The sequence below is a fragment of the Lagopus leucura genome, unplaced genomic scaffold (genome assembly GCF_019238085.1).
Source record: "Lagopus leucura isolate 7727_CA_CO unplaced genomic scaffold, USGS_WTPT01 Super-Scaffold_100157, whole genome shotgun sequence".
Classification (NCBI taxonomy): Eukaryota; Metazoa; Chordata; class Aves; order Galliformes; family Phasianidae; genus Lagopus; species Lagopus leucura.
The window spans coordinates 3,031,144-3,058,299 of NW_024962334.1; the positions used below are offsets into that span (position 1 = coordinate 3,031,144).

Here is a 27,156-nt window from a genome sequence, read left to right on the forward strand (position 1 = left end):
GCAAGGAGATGTGGAGGATCAGGGACAGGACAGGGACAGGGATGGGCTGAACAGGGAATGAGGGCACAGCAGGGCCTGGTCAGGACTATGTCAGAGGCAGGAAGGGACTTGAAAGGGGCAGGACTGGAGACAGGCACTGCTGGGACTGCTGCCACTTTGTGGTGGTGAGGATGAAGGGATGCCTGCTGTACTTCCTGGGTGGTGAGAAGTAGAAGATCATGGGGATTTCTTGCTTTTTATTTATTTTCTCCAAGCAGCTTATTAATTGCTATGAGCAGTGACTTTGGTTAATGCTCTGATTGGGTAACGGCAGCTCCATTAGAAGATTGCAGGTTTGCAGGGGAATTTTCCACCAAGGAGGGATCTCCAGACAGAGATCCTTCTCCTGTGGCAGTCAGCCCTGAAATGGGGCCTAAGGGAGGTGCAGCCAGGCTCCAGCCCTTCCTGTTGCACAGCTGAATTGCCTTCACCTGTGCTCCCAATGCTGACCTGGTCCTTTCCACAGGTGCTCAACCAGTGGTTCAGGCTCAACAGTTCCCATGCAGAGTCCTTCACAGGTCGCAGTGCAGGAATCTGCTTGGATGTGGTTCTTTAGGGGCTGCCAGGGGCAACCATGGTCTTCTGTACAGCTTGCAGAAGCAGCTCTGCTCTGACACCTGGAGCGCCTTCTTCCTCTACTTCTTCACTGACCTTGGTGGCTGCAGCGTTCTTTCTTTCACGTTATTCCTCCTCCTATCTCTCACAGCTGCTGCACTGCTTCAGAAATAACTTTGATTTACAACTCCTGACTTGGCAAGGCCAAACAGTGGCCTCAACAGGAAAACGAGTGCTATATTTTCAGTTCTGAAATAACCAGCTTAGGGATGTTTAAAACTGGCTGCAGGAGCTGACAGCACCGAGGGTGCTCCATGTTAATGCCTGGATATTGTAAGCTGGAGCTAGCAATGCAAGTGCTGAGATACAGGAAGGGCCATTTAAAGAAAAATCTCCTGAATTCTGCCTTCCTTGCTAAGTCCCACAGCTAAACATCAGCAAAACAACATCTTGAAACTGAACATTTTTTGTTCATTAACGTTTTACTTTTTCTTTCTATCCTGAAATATATTAGTAGTGGACATGGCAAAAAAGTTACCCAATACATTCCACCTGGGCATAAACGCTCACTTGTGTGGTAAAGCAGTGCCTAGAAACCTGCAACGACTGCTCCTTATCCACGTTCACTGGATTTTCTTCCTGGTAAATGGATGAGTATTTTTACCTATAATGGCACCAAGTGTTGAACACTCATCTTTAATTTAGCATCAGAGATGGTTTTTCTGCTTCTGTAAATGACCACTCACTCAAAAAATAACAGCTGTTTCTCAAGCACAACTGCCTAACTCCATGGGCTCAATGCTGAACACTTCTGACACCTTGGGACCTTCTTTCCTGAGGCCAACCCAATTTAATTCACAAAAAACGTACGTGAGGAGAAAAACAAAACAGTTTTGGTAAAACAGAGGCTTTTAGCAACTTCCTTTCGGCAGTCAAGAAGTAGCAAGGAAAACACCAATCCCCATTTTTTAATTGATGCTGATACCAACATGCCTCAAGTATGTACAATCCCAAACAAAATCCTCTGGGGAAGTTCAGTGGGTTCCCTGAGCACTGCTGCCTTTGTGAGCCCTGACTGCCTTCCAGCTCTCAGTGCCCTTTGTGCATTTCCCACCTCTCTGCCTCCTGATGCCATGCGAGGTGCTGCTGTCCCTCACAGCACGGCCTCTGCTCCCTTCTCTCACTGCTCTGTGTCCCATCAGGCAGTGACCGTCCTTGTCCCACCCTTTCCTGCACACAAGCGGTGAGTTTTTTCCACTTCCTATGATGCAAATTAATAGAATCACCGATTTGGATTGGAAGGGACATTGAAGAACAGCTCCAAGCCTCATACAATGGGTGAGACACCTTCCACTAGTTCACGTTACTGAAGTGACCAATAAGAAGTCTATAGTTGTTTGATTTTGTGATCTAAGAATGCAGACCCTGGGCAGGAAGTGTTCTGGTGCACTGTGTTCCATGAAATACAGAATATTATGCTGTTATAATTCTGCAGGGCTGAACTTGGTGGCCTGTTGTTCTGCTCGGCCAGAGAATGCCAGGGCAGTTGCAGCTCCCATGGGCAGCTGCTCATTGATCTGCAGACACCTCAGATTGCTGACAAAAGACTTCTGCCTGCTCTCCTTGATCAAGCAGTTGGTAAGCAGCCTGATCAAGACCATGCAACAGTTAATGATGTTATCTCCTATAACAGCTCAAGTGACCAAAATGAGAGAATCTTTTCCATGGTGTACTGCATGTGAGTCATAGGCTCTTTCACATCTGGACACCTAAGGATACAGTTTGCAAAGGAATCCCTCGTTTTATCTCCATCTATCACTAGCTGTATCCAATAAAGTCTGTAAGAAGACACAAAAGCCAGGACAAGCTTGCTGATAACAGCTGAGGACACGCAGGAATGTCCATGACACAACAGCCACTGCAGTCAAGGAAGATCTAGAAAACAGGCGATGAAGCAGAAGAGAAAGAAATAAGCTTAGTCATGCTCCTGTGGCACCACTCCATTTGTTCGGGTAAATCCCTTTATAGGCTGCCCTCATTATGCACAGCAGGGACAGCTTCAGTTGTCCCAGATGTGGGTATCTACTGACAGTGCAGGTGTTGTTGGACAAAGGTACGTCCTTCCACGCTCTGGGAGTAACAGCCTACATTTCACCAGATATTTGCATCTGAACAGCTCCTTCTTATCCTTAATCTCCACATGTGAGCATTAGTGGCTCACTAATTAGCAGTAGTGAGGTACCTCACAGGGAGGCGTCTATGTTGTGGTCATCTGATCTGAGGCAAGAGGAACTGAGGAGGGTATTGGGAGGGGGGGAGAGGATGAGAATGGGGGAATAAGGAGGGGAGGGATGAGGTGAGGGTGGGGAAGGGACCCTGGGGGTAAAAATGGAGAACTGGGGGGGGGGGCCAAAAAGGATGGGGGGACCCGGGTTTGGGGGCCCCCCCACCGGCCCGTGGTGGGGCGGACCGGGGGCCGAGTGTGACCCTGAGGGTCAGAAAGAGGGACTGGCCGAACCGTGGACGGGAACGAGGCAGCGATGTACCCTGGATTGGGGGGGGTGGGGGACACAGCGCACCTCCCCACACCGAGCACAGGCCCTGAGCACCACAGAGGCCCCACGGAGCCAACTCAGAGCGGCCCCCGCCCCGGTGCCCCCCCGAACACCCACTTGTACAAGCTGAAGCGGCGCTCAGAGCCCGGGGCTGCCCTGCGGCGCTGGAGCAGCGCGCGGCCTCGCACCACTTCCACTCGGCCGCCTCAGTCTCGCGGCGAGGAGTGATGACGTCACAGCGCTGCGCCGCACCACTTCTGCACGGCCGCTTCCGTCTCTCGGCGCAGGGTGATGACGCCACACGGCCCCGCGCATCTCGCCCCAGTCGACCCCGCAGCTCCTCCCTCGCCCGGTCCCAATGCGCCGCTCCAGCAACCGCCCTCAGCGCGGGCAGAAAGTAACCGACCTTTTATTCTCATTATTGCTACTAAAAATCTCTGCTGTCTTTTACGAATTGCCGTGAATTTCCACTCGGCACACGCAGGTGCGTTCTGCGTTTCCTCAGTTGCTCCGCGCCTCCAATCTGACACGGCCGAAGGCTTTGCGGGGCTCCTCCCGCTGATACAGAGCGGGAAGCGCCGCGGCACATCCGCACGGCTCCCTTTGCCAGCGGCAGAACCCTGACTTGCTCTGCTCCGCTCCCTGGGCTGCCGTGGGACGCCAGAACGGCGCTGCTGATGGGGGAAGCAGCTGCACTCCTCCCTCCCGCCAGCAGTCGTTCCTCCACACCCGCAGGAGGACGGTTTCCCTCCCAGCAGCCTGCCGCACCACTGGCCATACCTGCACGTGGAAGGTGTGGGCGATCTCTCCGTCTACATCGTAAACAAACAACCCCAGGAGAGTTTCACCTTCGTCCTCATCCGCTCCCTCAAAGACAAGAGATGATGGCGGTCACACTTAGGCAGGCCGTGCAAAAAAGAACATACCGAGGCCGAAGGTGGGAGCCCCTCCCCCCCCACATCAGCTCTGGCAGGATTGGAGCACAAAGGAGGGTGAGCCTGAGTCAGGGCACCTGGAGCAATTGCTCCCAGCTGCTCGGCCATGAAGAGCAGCAGAGGGGTCTTATGGGGCTCTGTGGCAAAGCTTTTCCTCGGGGCTTTCCTCCAGAAGAAGCAGTGGGCAGAGACTTACTGAGACAGAAAAGTCTTTGGGGGCACTGCTGACTTCCCCAGAGGGAGAAACTGCCTTGGAGATGTGCCAGACAGTGAAAGCCATGGGCTGGAGATGCTGATTCTGAAGGTGCTTGTGCTGGAGCTTGAATTTCAGCCCGCAGATAGCCAGCTGTGATGGTTGGTGATGCTCACAGCACAGGGTGTGAGGGCCTTGCATAGGAGCTGAGGAGGCATGAGAGGGTCGGCACCCTTCAGTTCCTGGGAGGTCCCAAATGTCCTTGGGCAAAGGAGGGGGTGACAGTGGATGTGGGGGGCTGGGACAGCAGACTTTGCCTGAGCTCAGGATTGGAGTAGCTCAGTTCCCAATGAGAGCACATCACATCCATTCCTACTGTCCTGCTTTCTTTCTAAAGGAACTGACCAAGAAACTGAGCAGGATGCACTGCAGGAAGGCAGCTAGTCCCACAGTGTCCCACACTGCCAGTCTCGGACAGTGGAATGCAGGCATGGTCAACAACTGGCATGCCAGGTAATTTCTGTGCCGCGCTCATCCAGCGTCACTCACCAGAGTCACTGTGTGCCTGCAGGCTCTTGCTGCCTGCCCTTGCACACCAGTCAGCAGCCAAACCTGAGCGTGTGGGCACAGAGCACGTGTAAAAGAAGCCAGAGATGGCTCTCTGATAATGGCTGAACTCAGTGGGGTGTGGAGAGTTGTTCCAGCGCCGTGCAGAGAAGGTACTTGCAGACCTCTGTGATGCTGCTCAGCTCCCACCACTTGCAGTTCCCACAGAGTTGTGAGCTTTGCCCTTATGCAACAAAGCCGCGTGGGGGTGATGAACGGGGTCCTGTGTGGTAGGAGCCTGCAGGAGTGTTTCTCCCCTGGTCTGGCTCTGGCTGTGCCCTGCACTGGCTGGTTTCTCTCCCTGGTTGTAGGGAGAGCTGACAGATGGCACAAGAGGAGTGGTCCCTTCCAGTTTGGTTGCAGAGGTTTCAGATGATGAACTGGATACGCCTCAAGATCCTGTGGGAATTCCTGCATTACTCCATCTGCAAGATTACCCCCTGCTCCCCTTGATGTTCAAGTGGAGTGTGTGCAGGATGTGGATGAGCTCCTACAAAACAAAACAAAAACAACCAATTAAACACCCACAATAAAACAATCAATCAAACAAAATCCCTAGGCTGTTCTTTTTCTTGGATAAAGGGCTGTTTACAAGGGTGGATAGAGATAGGACATGGGGGAGCGGTTTTAAACTGAGACAGGGGAGGATTAAGCTAGATATTAGGAGCAGTTATTTCACGCAGAGTTGGTGAAGCACTGGAACAGGCTGCCCAAGGAGGTTGTGGATGCCCAGTCTCCAGAAGCATTGAAGGCCAGGCTGGATGTGGCTCTGGGCAGCCTGGACTAGTGGTAGCCTGGTTGGTGACCGTACACATAGCAGGGGGGTTGATACTAGATGATCACTGTGGTCCTTTTCAGCCCAGGTCTTTTATATGATTCTATGATTATATGATGGTATCAGACGTCAGGGAAGTAATGTGAAAGAAACAAGCCTTTGAAAATGAGCTTGGTTTGCTCTGCCCCTCATACACCTGATAATTGCATCCCATGCTTGGCAAACGACCTTTCTGTGGGGTGTAGACCAGGAAAGCAGAGGAGGAGAATAAAGCAGCTGTTTTTTCCTAGAGCTTTCATTTCACTGGGTCTGGCCCTATTTTCTGAAACTAAGAGACAGCGTGTGGAAGAAGAGCAGGGAAAGGTTTTGTTTTTGGTGTTCATTCCAGCCTGCTGCTTGCTGCTGGGAAAGGTGTGCTTGGCTTCAAGGGAGGATACATGGTGGAAAGCCAGCAGCTGGGAGGTCTGGGGTGCCCAGGATGCCCAGTGACAAAGGGCAACAGCCCAAGCAAGAGCTGGGATGATTTGTTTTTAAATTGCATCCAGTTAAGTCCTGTCCCATTGCATCTATCATATGTCTCCCCATTCCCTTTAGGGTCCCCTGAAAAGCTGTTCTCTGTTTTGCAGTTTTGTCTGATTTTCTCATCTCCTCAGGGCCTTGCAGCATTGAGAGGAAGGTTTTCCCTCTCTCCTTTCCCTCTGCAAAATCATTTTAATGGCTGAGTGCCCCCTCCTGTCGGGCACACACCATGTTCAGTTGCATCAAGAGTTAGAAAACGACTCCTTTTTTCCTCTCTTCCTGAATCACCCTGTTTTCCCTCTGCTTTGGGGAAAGTCCTTCTATTGCAGATGTGACTCCTTGCAGAGCTGTGACTGCAGTGCCCAGGCTGCAAGAACAGAAGCATTTCAGGTGCCAGAATGGTTATCTTTCCTCGTGGTGGAATGGGGTACACAGAGAAGGAGGACTTCCATTCTCAGGGTGGATGTGCATCTGGGAAGGCACGCAGGGCAGGCACTGTCTTGGCCAGTTCAGCCAGCAGCTGCATCCAGCTGGCAGAAAGCAACGCCCTCTGTGATATGTGCACACCAAACAGTTGCTGGATTGAATATTTTAGGTCCTGTCTACAGTGTTACTGATGGGCTTTCATTTGCCAGTGAGTTTCCCGCACACAAACACGCACTCCCTGGCAATGAGCTGAAGACCTTCCATCAGATGAGCCACGCGTCACTTCCTCCTCCCAGCTGCTGATGCCTTCTCCACCTGGATGGCTTTATAACACATCTCCCCTGCCTCAGCTCTACATCTCACTCTTGCAGGCAGCATGCTGTTGCTTCCCTTACTCGTTGTGACTTCACTTTGGTCCCGTAAGTGCCGTTTCCCTTCTCCTCTCCCTCCCGTGCATGGAGAACACAGTCCCTGCTGCAGAGCTTGGTGGCTCCTGGCCTACGTGCAGTTTCTCCCTGTTCCCTTGCAGGTGGGGATGCACAGGCTGCACCGGTGCAAAGCCCAGCAGAGCGCAGGCTGGTGGAGGGCAGCCCAGTCACCATGAGGTGCCAGCTGAGCAGTGAAACCACTGTGCACTGGTACAGGCAGCTTCCCGGGGAGCCACCCAAGAGGATACTGTACATGTCTGGATCCTCACCTATCTTCGATGACAACAACGACGGATTTAAATTTCGAGTGCAGAAAAGTACTTCCAACAGTGTTCTGACAATAAAGAAAGCATCCCGGAGGGATACTGGTACTTATCTCTGTGCATATTGGTATTACCAAGGCTACACAGCATTAGATGGGCAAAGATAAGCCGTACAAAAAGGCATCTGGCACTCTGAACCTCAAGCTGTCAACTCCTGCCAGATGCAGATTCTTTTTAGGCCACCTTTCTCTGGTGATCTTCTGCAGCAGGAGAGCAAAAGCAGAAGATTAACATGGCAAATGCTAAATGAATTATCTTAACTAACTCTCAGAATACTTCTTCTGTACTTACACATAGCTGTAACATGCAGAAACTGAACAGTCTTAGTCACTTCAGGATAAAAACCGGTGACTTTGCAGATATGGCAAAGAACTGACTGTACTCAGAGCACTCAGCTGACAGTGGGCACAGACTGTGTGCCTGTGGACAACGAGTAGTTGGAAATTTCCCTTCTTCATTGAAAGCTGTACAGCAAACGTAGAAACATATCTCTATCTCCTGCAGGCTCTCACTTGAACGGAGGCACACAAGCAAAGCAATGAGAGAAAGCTACATGTTCTTCTAGATCCTCCTTCATTCTTTCTCTGCTGTCATTTCAGGTTCTACCAACTCCTTCTGCAGCACCGATGGCTCAATTTCACTGTGTCAAGTTCTCACCTGTTGCATCCAGACAGAACTTCTCTCTTCTTCCGTGGGCCTGCTCTCCAAGGAGCCCTTTGAGCACAGTGCACGGAGTTCTAAGAATTAGTCTATGGTCAAAGCCTCTTTTCACCATGCAGAGCAAAGCTGGCATTTGTCTGTCAGTTAGCTCCAGAACTGAGTACTGCATTTGATTAGAAGCCTCGGGCACAACATCCTGTGAGGTAGTGCACTGGAGAGACTGGACCTTCAGCCACACAGAGATTGCCATAGTGGTGGTTTTGCAAGGCTCTGAACGCTGCTCGTGCTGAATGTGCCCTTGTGCCTTTCTGTCCTTGCAGTCCTTTCCCAGGTTGCTGCAGCTTCTTGACAAGCACAGCCCCGTGTTGTTATGCACAGAAAAAACACTGCTGGTGACTTCTCCTCCCACTCAGTGTGTCCCCATCCGGGGCCCCACATCTCTCAGTCTCAACAGCAGCAGAGCAGGAGCAGCAGACATGCTGCTGCTGGCATCTCTGATGGTTGCAACTGCCTGGTCCTGTAAGTGCTTCAGCTTCTTTTTCCTCACGGGCAACCATGGATTGTGCCCTCACAGATGCCTTCCCAAGTAGATTGCTGCCAATGAATAACAGTTTCTCCTCTTCTGCTTTTCTTTTTCTTCTTCTTTTTTTTTTTTCTTTTTTTTCTTTCTCTAATTCTAGATGGACATGCACAGGAAACTCCCATACAGAGCCCTGTATCCATCACCATGTCACAAGGAAATGCAGATCTGAAGTGTCATTTTAAGGACTTCTCTGGACATTTTGATAGCACCATCATACACTGGTATCAACAGAAGGAGAATAAAGCTCCAGTCAGGATGATCTACTTTTCATCAGGGACAGTAGTAGCAGATGAGAGCTTCCAAAGGCACAGATACAGGATTCAAACTATTTCTGGACAGAATCTTTGCATTCTTACCATAAGAAGTGTAATTCCAGATGATGCTGCCACGTACTACTGTGCCTACTGGGACCCTCACAGTGGCAGATGCCAAACAATCACCACAACAAATACTTCCTCAGTAGCTCAACCACAGATCATTTGGAACGACCAGGTGCCAAGCAGATTTCTGCTCTGTGGGCAGAAGAATAGCAATGGACTGATACACAGTTCATCTGTCCTGGTAGATGTTGGCCACAGGGTTTAGTCTCATGTTCTCTCCATACGGTGCCTAACACAAATGTGGTTGTAACTGGCTGAGGTTGCCCACACAGCAGATGCAAGGAGTGACTGTGTGTGTGCATCTCTCTCCCTTCTCCTTCAAGTCTCTTCCATCCTTCTCTCCTCCTTGCTCATGCATTGAAGCCACCTACCTGCCATTCCTGACATGAAATGAAACGGCTTTTGCCGTTGCTGTTTGCTAGGAAGAGAGGCAGTCGTCCAATGCTCTCAGCAATACGAGCATGACACCACATTGCCACGTGTCTCTCTGCTTTTGTTTTCCAGTCTTTCTCTCCACGAAGTGTTTGCATTTCTTCTGAGGCTCAGAACTGAAATCCTGTGGCTGTGCATTTCCTCCCACACTCCCAATCAAAGGCAGGGCACACGCTCACGGTGCTGCTGCCCGTTGCTGAACGCTGATACCTACCGGCTCTTCAGCAGAGGGCAGCATGGGCAGAGAGCATTTCATTGTGCTGGAGATGGGTGTGCATGCTGGGGCAGTTGAAGGGGGCCCCACATGGAAAAGAACATACCTCCTATCCACTCTGAGTGATGGCACACACTCAATGACCACCAGGGTGTCCTCTCATCTGGCAGCCTTGCTCCTGATGCCCAGCTGCTCTTGCTCTCAGTCCTTTCTCAGTAGCTCTTATGCAAAATTGATGTCCTTGGATTGAGCAATAGTTGTTGCATTTCTCTGAAAAGGAGATGTGATGATAAACCTTTAACCAACCTGAAGGAACATTTGCAGGTCTTACTCAATATCAGGCTGTTGTGTTATTACAGCCCTGTATTGTTATGCATAGAAAATACATCACTGTAGACTTCTCCTCCCACTCAGTGCAGCCTCCATCCAAGGCCCCTTTCATTCTCCTCTGAGTCTCAACAGCAGCTGAGTTGGAGCACCAAACATGCTGATGCTGGCAGCTCTTATGGCCACAAATGTGTGGTTTTGTAAGTCCTTTTTCTTTTGTTTTCTTCTTAGGGTGCCCTTTGCTGCACTAACTACTTTCCTAATCCCTGAATTTCAGCTAACATCAGTTACACATTTTATCTCTTGCAGACGGATTTGCACAGGAAATTCCTATACAGAGTCCTATATCCATCACCAGGTTCCAGAAAAGTGCACGTATGTTCTGTGAAATGAAGAAATTACCAGGACGTTTTGATAGCACTGTCATACACTGGTATCAACAAAAGGAGAATAAACCTCCAGAGAGGCTACTCTTCTTTGCAGGAGGGAAGACTACAGTTGAAAGTGGCTTTCAAGGGAACAAGTACATGGTTGATAAAGTTTCTAGTCGGAATCTGTGTATTCTTACAATAAACAATGTAAGTCCAGATGATGCTGCTACTTACTACTGTGCCTACTGGGACCCTCACTGTGATAGAAGCTCAGAAACCATCAAGCCACAAAACTCCTTCAACCACTCAACTTCAGCTTCAGTCTGAACCACAGGATTGTTACTGCCTCATTCCCCAGCCTTCTCACTCCATCTGCTATCAGCTGTGACCAGAGCAAACACTGCCCAGATGCAGAGAATCACAAACAATAAAGGTCTGGAAGGGACCTCCGCAGATCATCCAGTCCATCCTCCCTGCTAAAGCAGATTCCTTAGAGCAGGTGATACAGGGAAGAGTCCCAGAAGTTCTTGAATGTCTCCAGAGGATGTCTTGGTGTCTTCTGGATGATGCTGCTACCTGCTATTGTGCCTACTGGGATGCTCACAGTGGCAGCAGCCTAACAATCACCTCAATCAATACTCCTCCAGCAGCTCAACCACAAACCATTTGAAAGATCCCAGCTCACTTCCCCAGCATGGAGGAGTCTCCTGAACACGTGGGGGATTTCCTCATTGCTGACCATCTCTTTACAGATGTCAGCTTCCAGAAGACAGGATTTCAAGCAAACCAAGGGTGCCACGGCTGAAGCAAACAGTGGACGTCTAAAACGTAACCCAAACTCAGCACTTCAGGTGCTCTTCCTTTTTCCTCAGGCATAGCCATGAACTGTTTGTAGTGGCTCAGCTTGGATAGTAGGGAAAATTTCTTCTCAGCAGGAGTGGTGATGTGTTGGAACAGGCTGCTCAGGGAAGCGGTGGAGTCCCCATCCCTGGAAGCTTTCAGCAAGAGGGTGGATGTGGCACTTAGGGACGTGGTTTGTCAGCATGGATGACAGTTGCACTAGATGATCATAGCAGTCTTTGCCAACCTTCATTATTCTATGATTGCTTCAGTACAAAGCAGTGCTTTTTCATGGTGGTGACACTCTTTCATGTATCTAGTTGGTGTCCAAATGTGCTATTGTTGAGTTTTGTCCTACAAATGCTTGCAAGCCAAAAACACACAGAGGAATTGGACAATATTTCTGCAGCACTCAGAGCTTTTCTTTCTGTGTTTCTAACTATGAGATGCAGTGGAATCCTTCACAGCGTGACTCAAGACACAGCTGGGGAAGAACTGGTCAGCTTCTTTCTCTGCCTGTGTTACTGCTGGTATTGCATTATGTTTGCCATAAAAGTAATAGAATTTCTGAAGTTGGAAAAGCCCCATAAGATTGTGAAGTCCTCATATCCAGCAAGCACTACTAAGTCCATCACTGATCCATGTCCCTAAGCACTACATCCACATGGCTTTTAGATACCTCCAGAGATGGGAACTCCACCATTTATTTAACTGGGCAGCCTATTCAACAATTCTGCCCAGAAGAGTTTAGAGTAGATGACTGTTTCTCTTAAATCTGCTTAAACAGAAAGTTGGTCTGAACTGCTTAAACCATCTGCAGTCTGGTTCCTCCCTGTAGCCACAAACCGTACTTTCTTGACATTGGTTTGTAGTCATTAGGGCACACAGTGTCCCAGAAGTATTCAGACTTTTTCTTTGACACGTCAAGCTAAGCATGCAGGCTGGCTCACAGTACCTGGGTTTTCTCAGATGTTATCCTGTGCTGTGCTGAAAGGAACAAGCGTGCAAAGGAACAGCCTTCATCATCCTCTGCTGACACAGGAAAAAATGTCTGTGAGTGGTTATTTCAGGGTCGGGGTCGAGTTCAGGAGGCAGACAGCTAACAGACACGTGCTGGGACAGAAAATGGCAGATGCAGCACATGGACACCTTCACAATGGACCGCAGAGTGGCTCCCAGTGCTGGATTGTATCCTAGTAGTAGCAGATGGTACTTAATTCTGGATGAGAGGTGGAGTATGCCCTTGAGGAGGAGCAGTGTGATCACCTGAGTGTATGTGGTTCCTTAAGATGTATGATCCCATGGGCTGACTTGTTTGTGTAAAATTGAAGAGGATACCTTCACTTAATCATTGTAAGTGGATGGGTTATCTGACCAATTTAGGACCTTTTTAGAGAAAGATTTGATCTAAAGGGAATTATATATCTGCTGAATACTGAGTGCAAATCTGAAATTCCTGACATCCTCCAACAAGGCAATGCCAGCCCATCCCTCAAGGAGTCCCCAAGGGCTTGAATAGTAAAAAAGGGCTTTTTGTTTTCAGTGACTGCATGTTATGAGAGCACTTCAGATTTTTGCAAAGCTAAAGCACAGTGTGTAATGTGTGGATCAAATACTTCGGCACAGGGACTAAGCTGATTGTCTCAAGTAAGTACCATTGATACCAATCTGATTTTTACACCGTTATTTGTGTTGTTAGATTATTATAGTTGTTAATGTAAGTGTTTAGGAAAAATAATTTCTGACTGATAGGTCATATTTTGTCTCTAATCTGTGAATGTGCTTGCAGTTGGGTGTTGGTGGGCATGAATATCAACCTAGTGGATAGAGAGATCACAGGAAAGATTTCTGAATATTTATTGAGGATGGGGGGTGGAAAAACGAGGAGAGGTAGAAGTTTAAATGTTGTGGTGGATGCATTCCTTGTGCTGTTCCAGGAAAGAATAATGAATTGAGAGAAAAGAACAGCTTTCAGTTCAACTAGTCAGAAATGCCAAAACTTGCTTGTTTATAGATGTGATTCAGCCTAAATTAATGGGGAAGAAAAATTGCCAGGAATTGAATAAATGTCGTGGTCCTGGCTGTAGCTAAAGCAACCGGCTTCCCTTTGCCTTCAGTGACTCCTCAAAAACTGTGCAGTCTGTAGTATGAATGCTACTGTCAGTACAAACCATCCAGCAGTGCCTACAGTGCCTTGCTCAGAAAATACATGAGCTTACCAAGGTGAGTATAAAGAAACCAAACTGCAAAAAGCAGAAGAAAGTTGCAGTTTCCTGCAGTTTGCAGTTAGATTTTGTCTGTATACAGGCAGGTATTTTTGCCAAAGAGGGAACAGTGTAATCACTCAATACAGCCACAAACTTCATTAAACACATACCAGGTGTTTTTCTAGTTTAGAATATGGTCTCTGCATGTAAAATATTGGCTTTGAAGTAAGAGTGTGATGTACCTTAATCTAAGGTATTTTCACACAGCAGTATTGTGCAAGATACCTTATCTAAATCCACAAATACCAAGTAATTAATTTTATTTTCCTTTGGGAATGATAATGTAACCACATTTCTTATTAAAATAACAGCTAAAAGTTACTTTAGAGAAAATGAGGTAGGCTAGAAGCAGCAGATTTTGTTACAAACATCCCAGCACTAAAAGGGCTAAAGCATAGTAAGTAAGCATGACACAACTTTCTTTTCAGGAAATGCTACATTTAAAAATTGGGACATTTTATTCTCCATGAAAAAATAAAATAAAATCATAGTATTTCTAAATATTGCACTCAGTCCATACTAAAATTTCAGTTATTATGCTGGCCAAATTATCACCAGCTTCTAAATCAGAGAAATAATCTCTGTGGCTTGTGAAAGAAAAATGAAGTGCAGAAGATATTGCTAAGCATTATCACACTGTGCTATGGTGATGAGAAAATATTTGGAAGTGGAACTAAGCTTATTGTTTCAGGTGAGTGTGAAATAAAACTTACTACATCTGAAATGCATTTCCATACTGTTAGATGTTGACTACATGATGTGCTCTGGTTCTTTACCTCCCACTAGGATTAAAACAGAATGCTTTGCAGGATTTTACCTGCAAACAGTATTTTCTGATGCAGAACACAACATCATTGTTTTGTATTTGTATATGAAATGGGAAAAATGAGGCAATTATTCTGGTGGAGAATATAATTAACCCCTTTTTTTCTTCTTAAAGATGAATTTAAATGTGGCGAAGATAATGTTCAGAGAAAAAAGATTTTAATTTTTTTATCTTTAATGGTGCATATTCCACTCTTGTGACATGTCTAATTCATTCCAAAAGACTGGCAATCTTGGAAGAGCAAAGAAGAGCAAGACGCTTATTTTTGTCTCAGTCTGACTATGTCAAACAGTGGGAGAATGCCCAGAACTGTCTTAAGACCTGCACAGCTGAAAGACTGCTCTCTCTCCCTCTCTCTCTTAGTATCATTTATTACATGTTATCAGTTGTTATTATTAAGAGTGCTGAACTGTAGAGACACTAATTTTCCTTTCCCAAAGTACTGACATACTCTATCAAATTTTATTGCTTCACATAACGTTCAGATGTTTGATGCCTGCCTGTGGTTTGGCTTGACTAAGTACCTGGGATAGAAACTCTAATTTTGCTCATCTGAAAATGGGGTGTATTGGTAATGGGAGGTTTGATGTTTAATTAAGGTTTTGCTTCATGCTCTGATAACAAAAATTCTGATCAGGGGGTTTGTGCTGCTCAGCTCTCACCATAATGTTCACTAATTCTAGGGCTGATTTTATGGTGCTTTAAGGGAGCGTTTAAGGCCAGGTTGGACGGGGTCCTGGGCAGTCTGGTCCTGTATTAAATGTGGAGGTTGGTGGCCCTGCCTGTAGCAGGGGCGTTGGAGCTTGATGATCCTCGAGGTCCCTTCCAACCCCGAGCCATTCTGTGATTCTGTGATTCTATGATTCTGCTGTTGCTGCTTTCTCCAAGTAGCAGATAAGGAGTGAAATTACTTAGTCTGCTACATCCATCTAAATTTTTGAAAGACTGAAATTAGTTGAGATGAACCCTGCCCATTTAGCAATGAACATTTCCTCAAAGTCTTCACACCATGTATTTAGTTAGTTAGTTACTTTAGGTTACTGATTATTTTTGCTGTTCTAGGATCTAAAAATTGATTAAATCAAATCTGTTTATAAAATAATATTTACTCATAAATTAAATGTGCCCTTGTCACAAAGAAGGCTGGCAGTATCTTGGGCTGCATTAGGCGTAGCATTGCCATCAGGTCAAGGGAATGGATCCTTCCTCTCTGCTCAGCACCAAGGAGCCCACTTGTGGATTTGTCCAGTTCTGAGCTTCACAGTGGGACATTGGTGACGCATTGGGACACAAGTGGGACATTGGTGTATTTGGGAGAGTCCAACACAGAGCCATGAAGATGGCAGAGGGATTGGAGGAAAGGCTCTGAGAGTTGGGTCTGTTCAATCTGGTGAAGAGGAGGTTCAGGATCATCTCAACAATATCTGTAAATTCCTGAAGGGAGGGTGTGAAGAAGATGAAGTCAGGCTTTTTTCAGTGGCACCCAGTGTCAGGACAAGAGTCCATGGGCAACGTTAGCCATTCTGAGATACTATGATATAAAGATAACAGATCTGATATTGTAAAGACTTTATCCATCGTGTACAGATATTACTACAAAGTTTTCGGCACTGGTACAAAGCTCATTGTATCAGGTAAGTTACTTTCCTTACCATAAGATAAAGGAGTTTTTTGTGTTCATGCAGATGGATTATTATGGTGTCCAGGAGGACATTCAGCTTGCTTAGAGCTTTGGTCAGCACTGTCCCCGCGTGGGTTTCCCTCATCTTGTCATTCTGTCAGTCTTGTTGATCTGTAATGCAGTGGTTTAGGATTGCAAATATACCCAGGAGCTGTTTTTTTATCACTTATGAGCATAACTCCTCCTTGGAAATACTGTGAAAAATGATCAGGAGTAGTTTCAAGAGCCCTCATGCTTTCTTCCAATTACCGAAGCATTAACAACAGAATCAAGCAGTTGTGAATTAAACATAAAAAAAGAAATCCTCTTCTCAATACGGATTCAAGTAACAGTTTGCAATGGTGAAAATTGCTGAAGTCCTTTTTCAGTTAGACTAGTAAAAGTGAAAGAATTTGTGCTTAATTATTTTTGTTATCTACACAGCGCTTTGGCAGTAGAAATAAAATAGTACCTCCAAATTCTCCTCTTCTTATTAACATATTATTAACATTAACATTATTAACATATACTTAAAGAAGTCACCTTTTTCTTGCCATTCCTGCTGAGATATTTATTTGAATGGTACACTGAGGACAAAATCCTCCCTCTTCCCCATTAACTGGTGATCTAATCACTGTAATCCTAGGGTGGACTATTACAGAAACACAAGGGTGAGGAACTATTGCTTCCAAATATTTTAAGCCTGATTAAATGCCTTGCCTTATACTAGCATATCCATCAAAGATTGTTTTAAGCAATTCCTTTATGAAAGACTAGCAAAATCATAACTATAATTCACTAGAAATATCTATGTTGGGACATTTTTCGTGTTAAGTGAAATTAAGTGAATTAAGTGAAAGCCCTTACGTTGGTGATCAGGTGGTCACCATTTAATTAGTATTTACAGCTTAAAATAAATGATTTTCAAGTGTCTACCAAAACTTGCAGGATTCAGTTTCCTTGACAAGGGCCAAGGTTCCTGACTAATTAAGAGAATAAAAAGCCTACATTTACCTCATGCTTATGATCTGGCACCTCACAAGTACGTTGCTAGCTTATTAGGAAGTAATAAGACAAAGAATCTATTAATATTTCTAGTAAATAAATGCACAGCAGAAATTGCAGCAGCAATATTTGATTTCTTTAGATGCCAACTCCTAAATATTACCAAGGAATCTACCATGATTTCATCAGAAGCATGAAGTTCAGTAGTCAAATAGCTAGAATTATTTTTTGCAATTTTATAGACTAAAATACATCTTGCTTATATATTGTTTATGCTTACATTTACTTACATCATCTAAAATTGAATTAAATTGATATTCTGCCCTTTTAAATCAAAATGCACTCATTAGTATTTTTCTGTGTTTGCTTTTTGTGTGTGTTCATGGGGAAGAACATGAAGTTCTGAATCAAAACCCATTAGATTTGAAAGCCCAGACCAGTGTTATGGAGAAAGGGTTGTGCATGAAACAAATAAGGGAAGATGTGGGCAATCTAAAGAAAACTGCAGAGCTAATCCTCGTTAATAATATTAGTAGGTACATCTGCTAATGACTTTAGCAGAAATAACAAGGATGTCACAGGCCTGAAGGTGAACTGAGTACCTCTTTCTTTTAAGGAAACCTAGAGGAGAAAGAATGTGGTATGCTGTTCTAACAAGGTAATACAGATGACAGACAAGTGATGTGGAATTTGCAGTAGCAAAATCCATCTCAAATTTACCGAAATGCTTGTGTGATGCTGCCATTTTGGTACTGACGCCCTACACTAACATCAGTACTCTGTATGCAAGTGGGGTAGGAGCAGGAGGTCAACAGTCCTGACCCCACACCTGTGTGAGCATATTGCAATGGACCTCAGCATGCAGAGTTAGATCCCAAATGAGTAAGGGCTCCTACAACAAGCCTGAGAGGAGCTGTGGCTGTTCAGGACTGTCCAGCCCAGATTTCCTGTAGTGCTTTTCATTAATTCAGTTAAACAGGAGCCCAAGGCGTTTCTTTATGTGCACCATCTTTGGCAAAAGAATCATTTTCCCCTCTCAATTTTTTAATAAAAAGCACAATCACTCTTAGTTACACCATGATACAAAAGAACAACCTAAATAGTTATCTAAATGGTTTATCTAAATAAAGGTTATTTAAATAATCCTAATAGTTACACTTCCAGTTGCCTTCCAGTACAATATTTCCTCCTTATAGTTGTTAACCCAAAACAATCTGTGTTTCACAGAAATTGGACATGGATTGCTGAGTAATACTGTGTGATGAGTTTCAGCTTTTGTGCATTAATAGATTCAGCTAGAGAAACAGCCTACACATATTGATATCACCAAAGCAGGCTGATTTTGCTCACAGATGATGAAAACATGCTTGACAAACCTCCGCTCCCATGGATCTTTAGAGATCTTTATTTCAGTGTATAGAGAAGCACACACAAAATTTGTTACAAAACGAGAACTTGGAAGGACTTGAAAGAGATAAAAAAAGGATTCAAAATGAGTGGTTAAGACCTTGCATTCAGTTTCATATCATAAAATCAAATAAAATCAATGCTTTCAGGATCATGTGGTCAAAAGCAACTCAGCATCCCTAAAAAAGAATTAATTTCTCTGGGGAAAAAAAAAAAAAAGAAAAAGAAAAAAAGTAGAAGATGTGTGGTAGCTCAGTCAATGCCTCAGAAATCAACAGTTTTGGTTTATTCTAATATCTTCTAAAAAGTAATAGCGAAGATCAGCTTGAAATGGAATTTTAAGTGCATTTCACTGAAGACTCTTTGGGAATAGAAATGAAAACTGAAATTGAGCTCATAGTTTCCACATGATTTTTAGCTAAATAACTAGACTCTCTTTGTTCATAAAACGGAATACTTCTCTGGCCAAAATGTCATAAACATTTTCTGTGAGGAAATACAGCAGTGTGGTTATACCAGATACTTGGCACTGGCACGAATCTCGTAAACTCATTTCCATCAGGTCTTTTAAAGTTGTTTTTCTGTTTGTTTTGGATTGGTGTTTGTTTTGTTGTTGTTTATTTGTTTACATTTTGTAATGGCAAAGTTGTGAAGGTTGAGCGGAGGCTCCTTCCTTAAGTTTCCTGGGGAGGCTCAGCATAGGCAATGTTATCACCAACACTTCAGAACCAAATGCTGTCTATAAGCTGAGTGCTCTCAGCTCATTTTTTGAGGGGCCACCCAAAAAAGGATAATTAAAATTTCAATCCAACTCTCCCTGCTTTATTACAAGAAAAGCCATGCACTGGCTTAAGAATTATGCGCAGGTTACATCTGCATGGTGATAATTGTTTTAAAAAGACATGGCTGCCTCTTCAAGCCTGCATAAAAGAACTGTTTGATGAAATAAGCAGCACAGAGAGAGCGTAACTAAAGAAAAAAAGGCAGCAGAGTGTAGAGTGGACATTTACTACTTGAACATTCCTCAGAAAGTATTGGATCTTGTGCACAGATAAGTCAGTGTAAATCAGCTTGCTGACTTAATTAACTTTACAGATAAGCCTGAAAATACATCAAAATCCACTGACAGGTTTTTGACATTTTTTTCTGCTAAACATCATTGCAGCTTATCTATATATTCACACACAATCGCACGTATTTTCATGCATCCTGGAAAAACTTCCTGTTCCCAAATAAATAAATGAACACGGCTCTTGCTGGAACCATCACTTATTATTTAATAATTGCCTATGACCTATGCAGACTCTGTTTGAGAGCAGTTCTGCTGGGAAGGCCATGGGATATAGGCTGCCCCACAGCCCCCTAACATCTTCTGACTCAGCTTCAAGGGAGAGTGGCTTTGAATATATTCAACAGTATTTCAGCTTCTTATCATGTTTCTCAAAATAAAATAAAATAAAATAAAATAAAATAAAATAAAATAAAATAAAATAAAATAAAATAAAATAAAATCCCACCCCAAAAAAAACCAACCCTCCAAACATTTTTGAACACGTATCTAAAGTTTTGACTAACCGGACAAAATTTAATTTAATAAAGCACTCAAGAAATCTTTTGAGAGATCGTTTTTAATGTACAGTGATAAAAACTTCTCTATCAGATGTGCTGCTTGAGGAGAAGCATGAGCAGAGCTGTCCAGATATTCGCGTTCACTGAACAATTTGGAATTCAAATGATGCTTCGCCATGCGCGTGGCAGAGTATGAAAGCTTCTATCCAACATTCTCTGGACTTGGAAGAGTCTATATGTTGTATAAGCAACATTGAGTTTAGACTGTCTTAAGTGAATCTTCTACTTTTGCAATTGATTTGCTGTTAGTTCTCTATGAAATAGCATATTTAAAATAAGATTGGAAGTCCTGTTTTCTATTCCCAGTTATTCAAAAGAGTCTTGTAACTGTTTTTGACTGGAACCCAAGTGGTAGAATTTATTAGTTTAAATTCATTTCATATAAACCGTGTCTAAATGTCAAGTACAGTCAGCTCAAATGAAAGCGTATTTTTACATGAAGGATAGCAAGGGTTGTAATCCATCCATCTGCTTACCTAAAATGTATTTTGTACCTGAGCCATCGCCATTCCCATCCTAAGTATTTCATAATAAACTGGAGAGCTAAAGTATTCGTCGAGAAGAACTATTTTGTCTCTGAACACCTGTGATTTATTGCTGTACACTTCCAAGATTCCAACTCTTTGTTTTGTTATTTCTCTTCCCCTCCAAAAATAAATCCAGACAAAGGAAATTCTGGACCAGAGAATTCTGAAATCCTGCAGAAGGAGCACAAAAACCAACTCGTGTATGTTTGTCTGTTTGAGAAATTCTACCCAGAAGTTGTTCGGGTGAAATGGATGGATGAAGCACAAAAGGAGGTAACACAGAACGTAGTAAAAGGAGATGTCTGGAAGTTTCCAGGTGAGGAGAAGTACTCAGTCAGCTCCTGGTTATCTGTACCACTGGAGGACAAAAACAAGAAATATTCTTGCCATTTTGAGCATGAAAGTGGAATCTATTCACTGCTCACACATGGTAAGCACTGCATTTTAAATGTTTTATTCTACCTACTATGTCTTTCCTTTTTTTTTTTTTTTTTTTTTTTTTAATAAATGAATTTTTATTTTTCAGCAAAATTCCAGAAATAATGCTGTACATGACTGCTCCTGCAAGCTTCTGCATTCCTAGGCACCATTACTAAAGTTCTCATCAGCTGAAACAATCTAAGCTTTTCCAGGAGAAAAAAATCAACCCGTGCTGAGTTTGCCAAGCGAAGGCCCCTTTGTAGTTCTTCAGTGTCAGCAGGTGTAAAGCAGGGTTGCACCAAAAGGTCTGCACTGCCTTACCTGGCAGCATGCAGAATTTCTTCAAAACCGTGTTACAGCTGTGTTACAGCAGAGGCATCGATCCCTCTGACATCAGACATGGCTATAATAAATGCAGGAGGCAAAAATAAGGCTGATGGGTGTGTAGAGCAATGTTTGAATATGTTACTTATTCATGGTCTGGTGGCAGTGAGGTAATAACCACTTTAAAAAGAAAGAAATTATTTAATTGCTGGAAAACTGATTACGTGAGGAAAAATCTGAAAGCCAATACAGTTTCAGAGGGAAAAAAAGGCAATCTATAATAACTGGTCTAAACCTACAAATGGGTTGTATCATGGTAACATCACTGAGAAAGCTGCTTATTCTGGATAGGTGAATCTTTCCTGAGCTCACCTTGCTGTACAGCTCCACTCCGTGAAAATGTAGCCATACACAACTATTACTTTCAGAATATATTCTGACAAAAGTATGTTTCAAGTGTACTTATAGCCCCCACCTCAATGAATTCAAATACCATAACCGAGAACAAACCCCAAAAAGAAAAAAGCTCAAGAAAGGGAGGCAGTTTTAGAGACACCAATCTACCACTGGAACAGCAAATTCACAACAGGGAACGCGAGTGACAACCGGGTGCTCAGATTGACTTCAATTGGGAAATTAAAGAGCTGCTGCCAAAAATCTGCCTAACAGAGGCATTCACAAAAGGGCAAAAGCAAAGCCCCGGGTTAAGGCAACAAACACTCATTCACTTCTGGATCAACATTTGTCCCCCTCAATTCCCCCCATGACGGAATCCTACTGGTGGACAACTGATCTACAGACATGTCTTGAACATCCTACTTTTTTAAATACTAACTTCCACTTCACTGTTGCTCTTCTTTTTAGCCCTATGTTAATCTTTGTTAAAATTTAAGTCCAATTTTGTCATTTAAACTCTCTTTCCATTACTTTCTTCAGTGAGCTCTCCTGAGAAGCAGGACTGTGACATTGAATCTAGAAACAGCACAGTTTTTAACAGAGGTAATGACAATGAATTAAAATGGGGGAAAGCAATGTGGAAGTTAGATATCGCTTAATATGAACAACATGAACATTTTAAATAGCTTGCAGGAAATCTGTTAAATTCTGGGGTCTGCAACTTAAAAGGGCTTTCATGCTACTCTGAATCACCATGTTTTGGAGTATAAAAAGCAGCCCTCCTGGCTGGACTTTGTTAGCTGGTTGCAGATGCTGGGGCTGCTGCCCTAGGTTATTAGCCTGCATTAAACGTCACTGCTTTAAATACTCAACACAGTTAAATGCACAGCGCTTGAGCTGATGCTCCTTCAGACTAGCAACTGGCAAAGAAGCTTTCCTTTAGATTGAATGAGGATTTAGGAAATACTTTGGGCACTCGTGTCAAGAAACTGATGCAAAATGATTCCAGGAAACACGGTGTTATCGATGGTGGAAGAGCCAGACGCTCTTGCATTGCAGGGAATGATAACCTGGCAGCCAGTCTAGCGCTAAGAAACCTGCCCCATCTGCAGCCTGCTCAGGGGACAGTCAGACACTGTGTCATGTATTTCCACATAAATGTAGCACACAGACCTGGCTCTACCTGTTTCTTCTAGGAGGTTGCACAGTACTGATGTTCAACAGGAATTTTCTGCCTTACATTTGTTGCAGATCACTTGACGCACAAGGCAGCGCAGTTGGTGTACGTTGTTCTGCTTCTGAAGAGCTCCATGTACTATGTCATAGTACTCTTCTTCTTCTTCAAGTACAGAGCAAGGAATGCAGCCAAGCCCTCGGGAAAGAGAACGTAAATACTGGGTTTGGAAAGGTTTATAAGATTGTCTTCAATTTGCTTTGCTGTATAATTATCCACATAGGTTCTCCTGCTCTCCATGCTAGATACAACAACAAAAACAATCCTAAGAGAACAGGCATATAGGGTTTGCTGTGCTTTACTGCTAGTGTTTTCCTAATTTTTTCTGAGTATTGAACTGAGGTGGAGGTGAGCAAAAAAAATAAGTTTACATGGGGTTTTAGTAGGAACTCTGTAATGCAACATGAGGAACCTCCTCCTGCTTAAAGTATTTTTGCATGCATAGGAGTAGAGGTGTAATGGAGCTTTCAAAACATAAAACATTGATGCATTTTATCAATGCATTTTAGGATCAGTTAGGAGCATTCCACTGCTGAAAACGCATCGATGCTTTTTTTTATTATTATTATTTTTTACTTTCAATGATTTATTGCAAAAAATAAATCAAGTCCACCAAAGCAGGACTTGAATATTCTGAAGTGATAAATGCTTTAAAAGACTCAGCAAGGCATGATTTTTGAAAGCAAAGATATTATCTTTTAGCAAGTTTAATGACCATAAAAGCAATTTTAACATGCATATCTATAGAAATTTAAGAAATTCACCAGGCCACAGGTAGCACTGCTGCACAAACTGAAAACTTGCGTATGGTATCTTCAAAGGTACAAAACGATCGCAGTTATCACCTTGTTTAGAGAAATCTTTTCAAACTCAGCAAAACCTTACAGCTGGTGCTTCAATAGAGAAAGTGTTCTCACATCACAAGAGAACTCTCAGATGCTGTACTTCGAACTCCTCATCTCCAGGTTTTGCTAATGTAGAGCTTGTACAAGTTTGGAGAGGAATGCCTGCACCAAACCTGTAAAGATGTAGAGCAATAAAGGCTTCCCTTGAGAGGCGTTTGTGAGATCTCTATTTGTTCTACAGGCTGTACCACGGTGTCTTGAAAGCTTGGTTATTTTCCATGTCCATTGAATTCCTTGGAGAATGAAGGATCCTTAAAACCACCTGTTTTTCTTTTATTCTTTTCCTATTTTTAAACGGGGACACAGTTCTACACAGACAAATGAAAATTAACCCATTAAGTCTTATCCATTGAACAGCAAAGCTGGGGAGAAACAACATGCTGTTACAACAGGCCTGTCTTCCACCCCTGCTCAAGAAGGGCTGCATAGAGCAGGCAGCTCAGGACTGTGGCCAGATGTCTTTTGAGTATTTCCATGGCAACCAGTAGCAAATCTCTGAGCCTCTCCTCATATGAAAGATACTCTGGTCTCTTGATTATCTCTCCTGGCTCTTTTCTGGGCTTTCTCCACATGCCATGTCTGTCTTGTACAGATGAGCCCAGAATTGGAGCCCTCAAAAGTACCAGAAAACCACTGCTGACACTCAAGACTCAACCAGGGACCTTTAGATCTTCAGTCTAACTCTCTCCTAGCTGAGCTATTTCAGCACTGCCTTAGCTTCAACATTTACAAAACCTGATGGAATGTAATTATCTTTCAGCTGTATTCAGCCAAGCTTTGCAGACATCATCTTGAGAGTCAAAGTGATTTCAGGGAACGAAATAGAGACAGACTGGGCTCAAAAGAAATGGTCCAACCAGCAGTATGAACACAGGGTCCCTGTCATGGGCCCTTACCTCTGTTTACAGAGTCTGTGTGTGAGCCTTTAGTAATAGGGTGATGGGTGATGTCTAGAAGAGAAGCAGGGAAACAAAACTTCTGTTCTTGAAGGAGGTGTACATCTACCTTTAGAACAGAGAAGGTATCTGTCACAAGCCAAAGGGAAATAAAGATACAGGGCTAGGACTCTATAATTTGACCTTACTGATGAAGCAGCAGAATGATAACAGACAGGAATGATGGATGATGAAGAGAAGGACAGTGTAATTGTACAGTGAGAATGGGAAGAAAATAAAACAGACAATCAAGCACAAACTGTTCTTTCTACAGAAAAGGAACTTGGTATCCAGGTGGACAACAGGTTGACCACGAGCGAGGAGTGTGTCCTTGCAGCCAAGAAGGCCAATGGGTTTGTTAAAAAGAGTATGGCCAGCAGGTCAAGAGAGGTTCTCCTCCTCCTCTACTCCATTCTGCTGAGTCCACATTTGGGCACTGTGTCCAGTTCTGGCGTCCCCAGTCCAAGAGAGGGTACTTCTAGAGAGAATCCGGAGGGGGACTACGAAGATTATTAGGATCCTGGAGCATCTCCCTCATGAGGAAAGGCTGAGAAACCTGGGACTGCTCAGCCTAGAGAAGAGAACACTCAAGGGTAAAATCTCATCGATGCTTATAAATATCTAAAGGGCAGGAGCCAAGTGCATGAGGCCAGGTTCTCTTTGGTGACGCCCAGTGATAGGACAAGAGAGAGTAGGTACAAATGGAACACATTTCTCACATTCCATCTGAACATGAGGATTGACTGCTTTACTTAGAGGATAAGAGGCTGCCCAGAGATGTTGTGGAGATACTCAATACCTTTGATGCTTTCTGTGTAACCTCTCTTACGGAATCTGCTTTAGCAGGGGGTTGGAATAGATGACCTCCAGAGATCCCTTCCAATCTTTAAGATTCTGAGATTCTATAATCTTTAGTCAAACTCTCTTTGAAAACAGGCTGATATCCTGCATTATTATTTGCTAAGGCTTGATTCCAGTGCAAGTGAAATACAACAGAAAGAAAAGTATTTGGGAAATGCACTTACTGTAGATTTGAGAAACATAATTAATATCACTGCCAGGCCTCCCTCACCATTATACCTGCTAGTCCATCAGGCTAGAAATGCATTTGATTGCTACAGTGAATCAAGTCTGCTTTTACTAAGCTCATCCTCAAATCCACTTGTGCCGTCTCACGTACAAATCAAAAGATGCTGTCCGTGTTGCACAGTGAAAAAAAGAGAAAACATGGCCTTTTAAGCTTCCTGAACAAAAAACCCTGCCCATAAGCAGTGCTGAACAATGTTCAGAATAGCTCTTATCTCACAGCTTATGGGGTTTCTCAAGTGCATAGCTGCAAGTCTCACATTTGCAACAGATCACATGCCCCTGTAGTGTATTTATACAGGCATACGCTGCTTATAGCACGTTTGTATTCTTATTTATTTGGCCCAAATAGGAGGACAAGTGGATGTTTTCAGGCGTGGGGTGCAGGGGGGGCTAATGGCAGGAAGCTTAGGTTGTTTAGTGGAAAAAACCTGTAAACTGAACCAGTCACAACCAGCTCAGAGGAGGTGGGCTGCGATGGAAAAGGGCGATAAGCTGAGGACAGTTAGACCACAGCCGCCCTGTCTTTCACCACAGAAAGTTTCTAAACCGCGGCGATGGAAATACAGAGTGATAAAACCACGTGCCTACGTGACGTGGTAAAAAACAGTGACACTGATGGCTCACTACACGTTGCTCTAACTGTGATAGCCACATGTAAGGGCTGCCGCTGTGCACAAGCACGGGTGCTGCAGGACTTCCACTCTTATTATCATGCATGCATGCCAGAGTTAGATGCTATCTAATGCAAATTTCTGCAGCCAGGACTTTCTTAATGCTTCAAAGGTACGTCTTCTCAAATGAGTGTCTTATCACAGCAGATTTTCAGTGCTTTCAAGCTTCTAAAAGCATGAGCATTACAGCTGCTGTGCTCCTGCTGTGGTTGCAAAAATAATGAAAGTATTGAGAAAATGACTGCAGTCAATCTGGTGCTTCTAATGAAAAGACGACAGAATGGAACACACATTTCTAAAACACAAAGGACTAATGTGCAGATGAATTTTTTTTTGTGGGAAGGGATTTCCTCTCTTTTCTTTGTCTTGCTAAGAAGCACTTTGCATCCTATATTGAACAAGAACTTGCATGGTTGAGAATTCTGATTTCTCATCTACTAAAATGCCCTAGAATAGGTGATAAGGATAGAAACACGCGGATTCCTCTCACAAATAGTTGCAAGGGAGAAAGATCTGCGTAAGGATTAGAGCAGCCTGCCAACAGCTGACTTCTGTCGATACCAGTTACCAAAACAAATTTTAAAGGAGATCCCAAGAGCAGACTAATCATTTTGAGACTCTGAAACATGCAGGGCACCAGCACACACTCACAGGTGCTGAGCAGATCAAAAACCTCCAAAGAACGGTTCAAGAGTTTGTT

General features: G+C 44.0%; 1 protein-coding gene and 1 long non-coding RNA gene across 2 annotated transcripts; both read left to right on the top strand.

Annotated features, from left to right (window-relative positions):
* The first annotated feature begins 3,447 nt into the window (after window positions 1–3,447).
* Window positions 3,448–5,435, top strand: LOC122189265. Its single transcript, XR_006181770.1, has 3 exons — window positions 3,448–4,141; window positions 4,675–4,790; window positions 5,195–5,435. It is a non-coding gene; the product is annotated as an uncharacterized LOC122189265 (long non-coding RNA).
* A 4,644-nt stretch (window positions 5,436–10,079) lies between these two features.
* Window positions 10,080–23,911, top strand: LOC122189261 (immunoglobulin kappa light chain). The gene is made up of 7 exons (XM_042888238.1): window positions 10,080–10,150; window positions 10,260–10,580; window positions 12,951–12,954; window positions 15,842–15,888; window positions 20,619–20,912; window positions 22,163–22,225; window positions 22,874–23,911. The coding sequence occupies exons 1-7, from the start codon at window positions 10,108–10,110 to the stop codon at window positions 23,011–23,013; spliced, it is 912 nt and encodes a 303-aa protein (XP_042744172.1). The 5' UTR covers window positions 10,080–10,107; the 3' UTR covers window positions 23,014–23,911.
* Window positions 23,912–27,156: the final 3,245 nt, after the last annotated feature.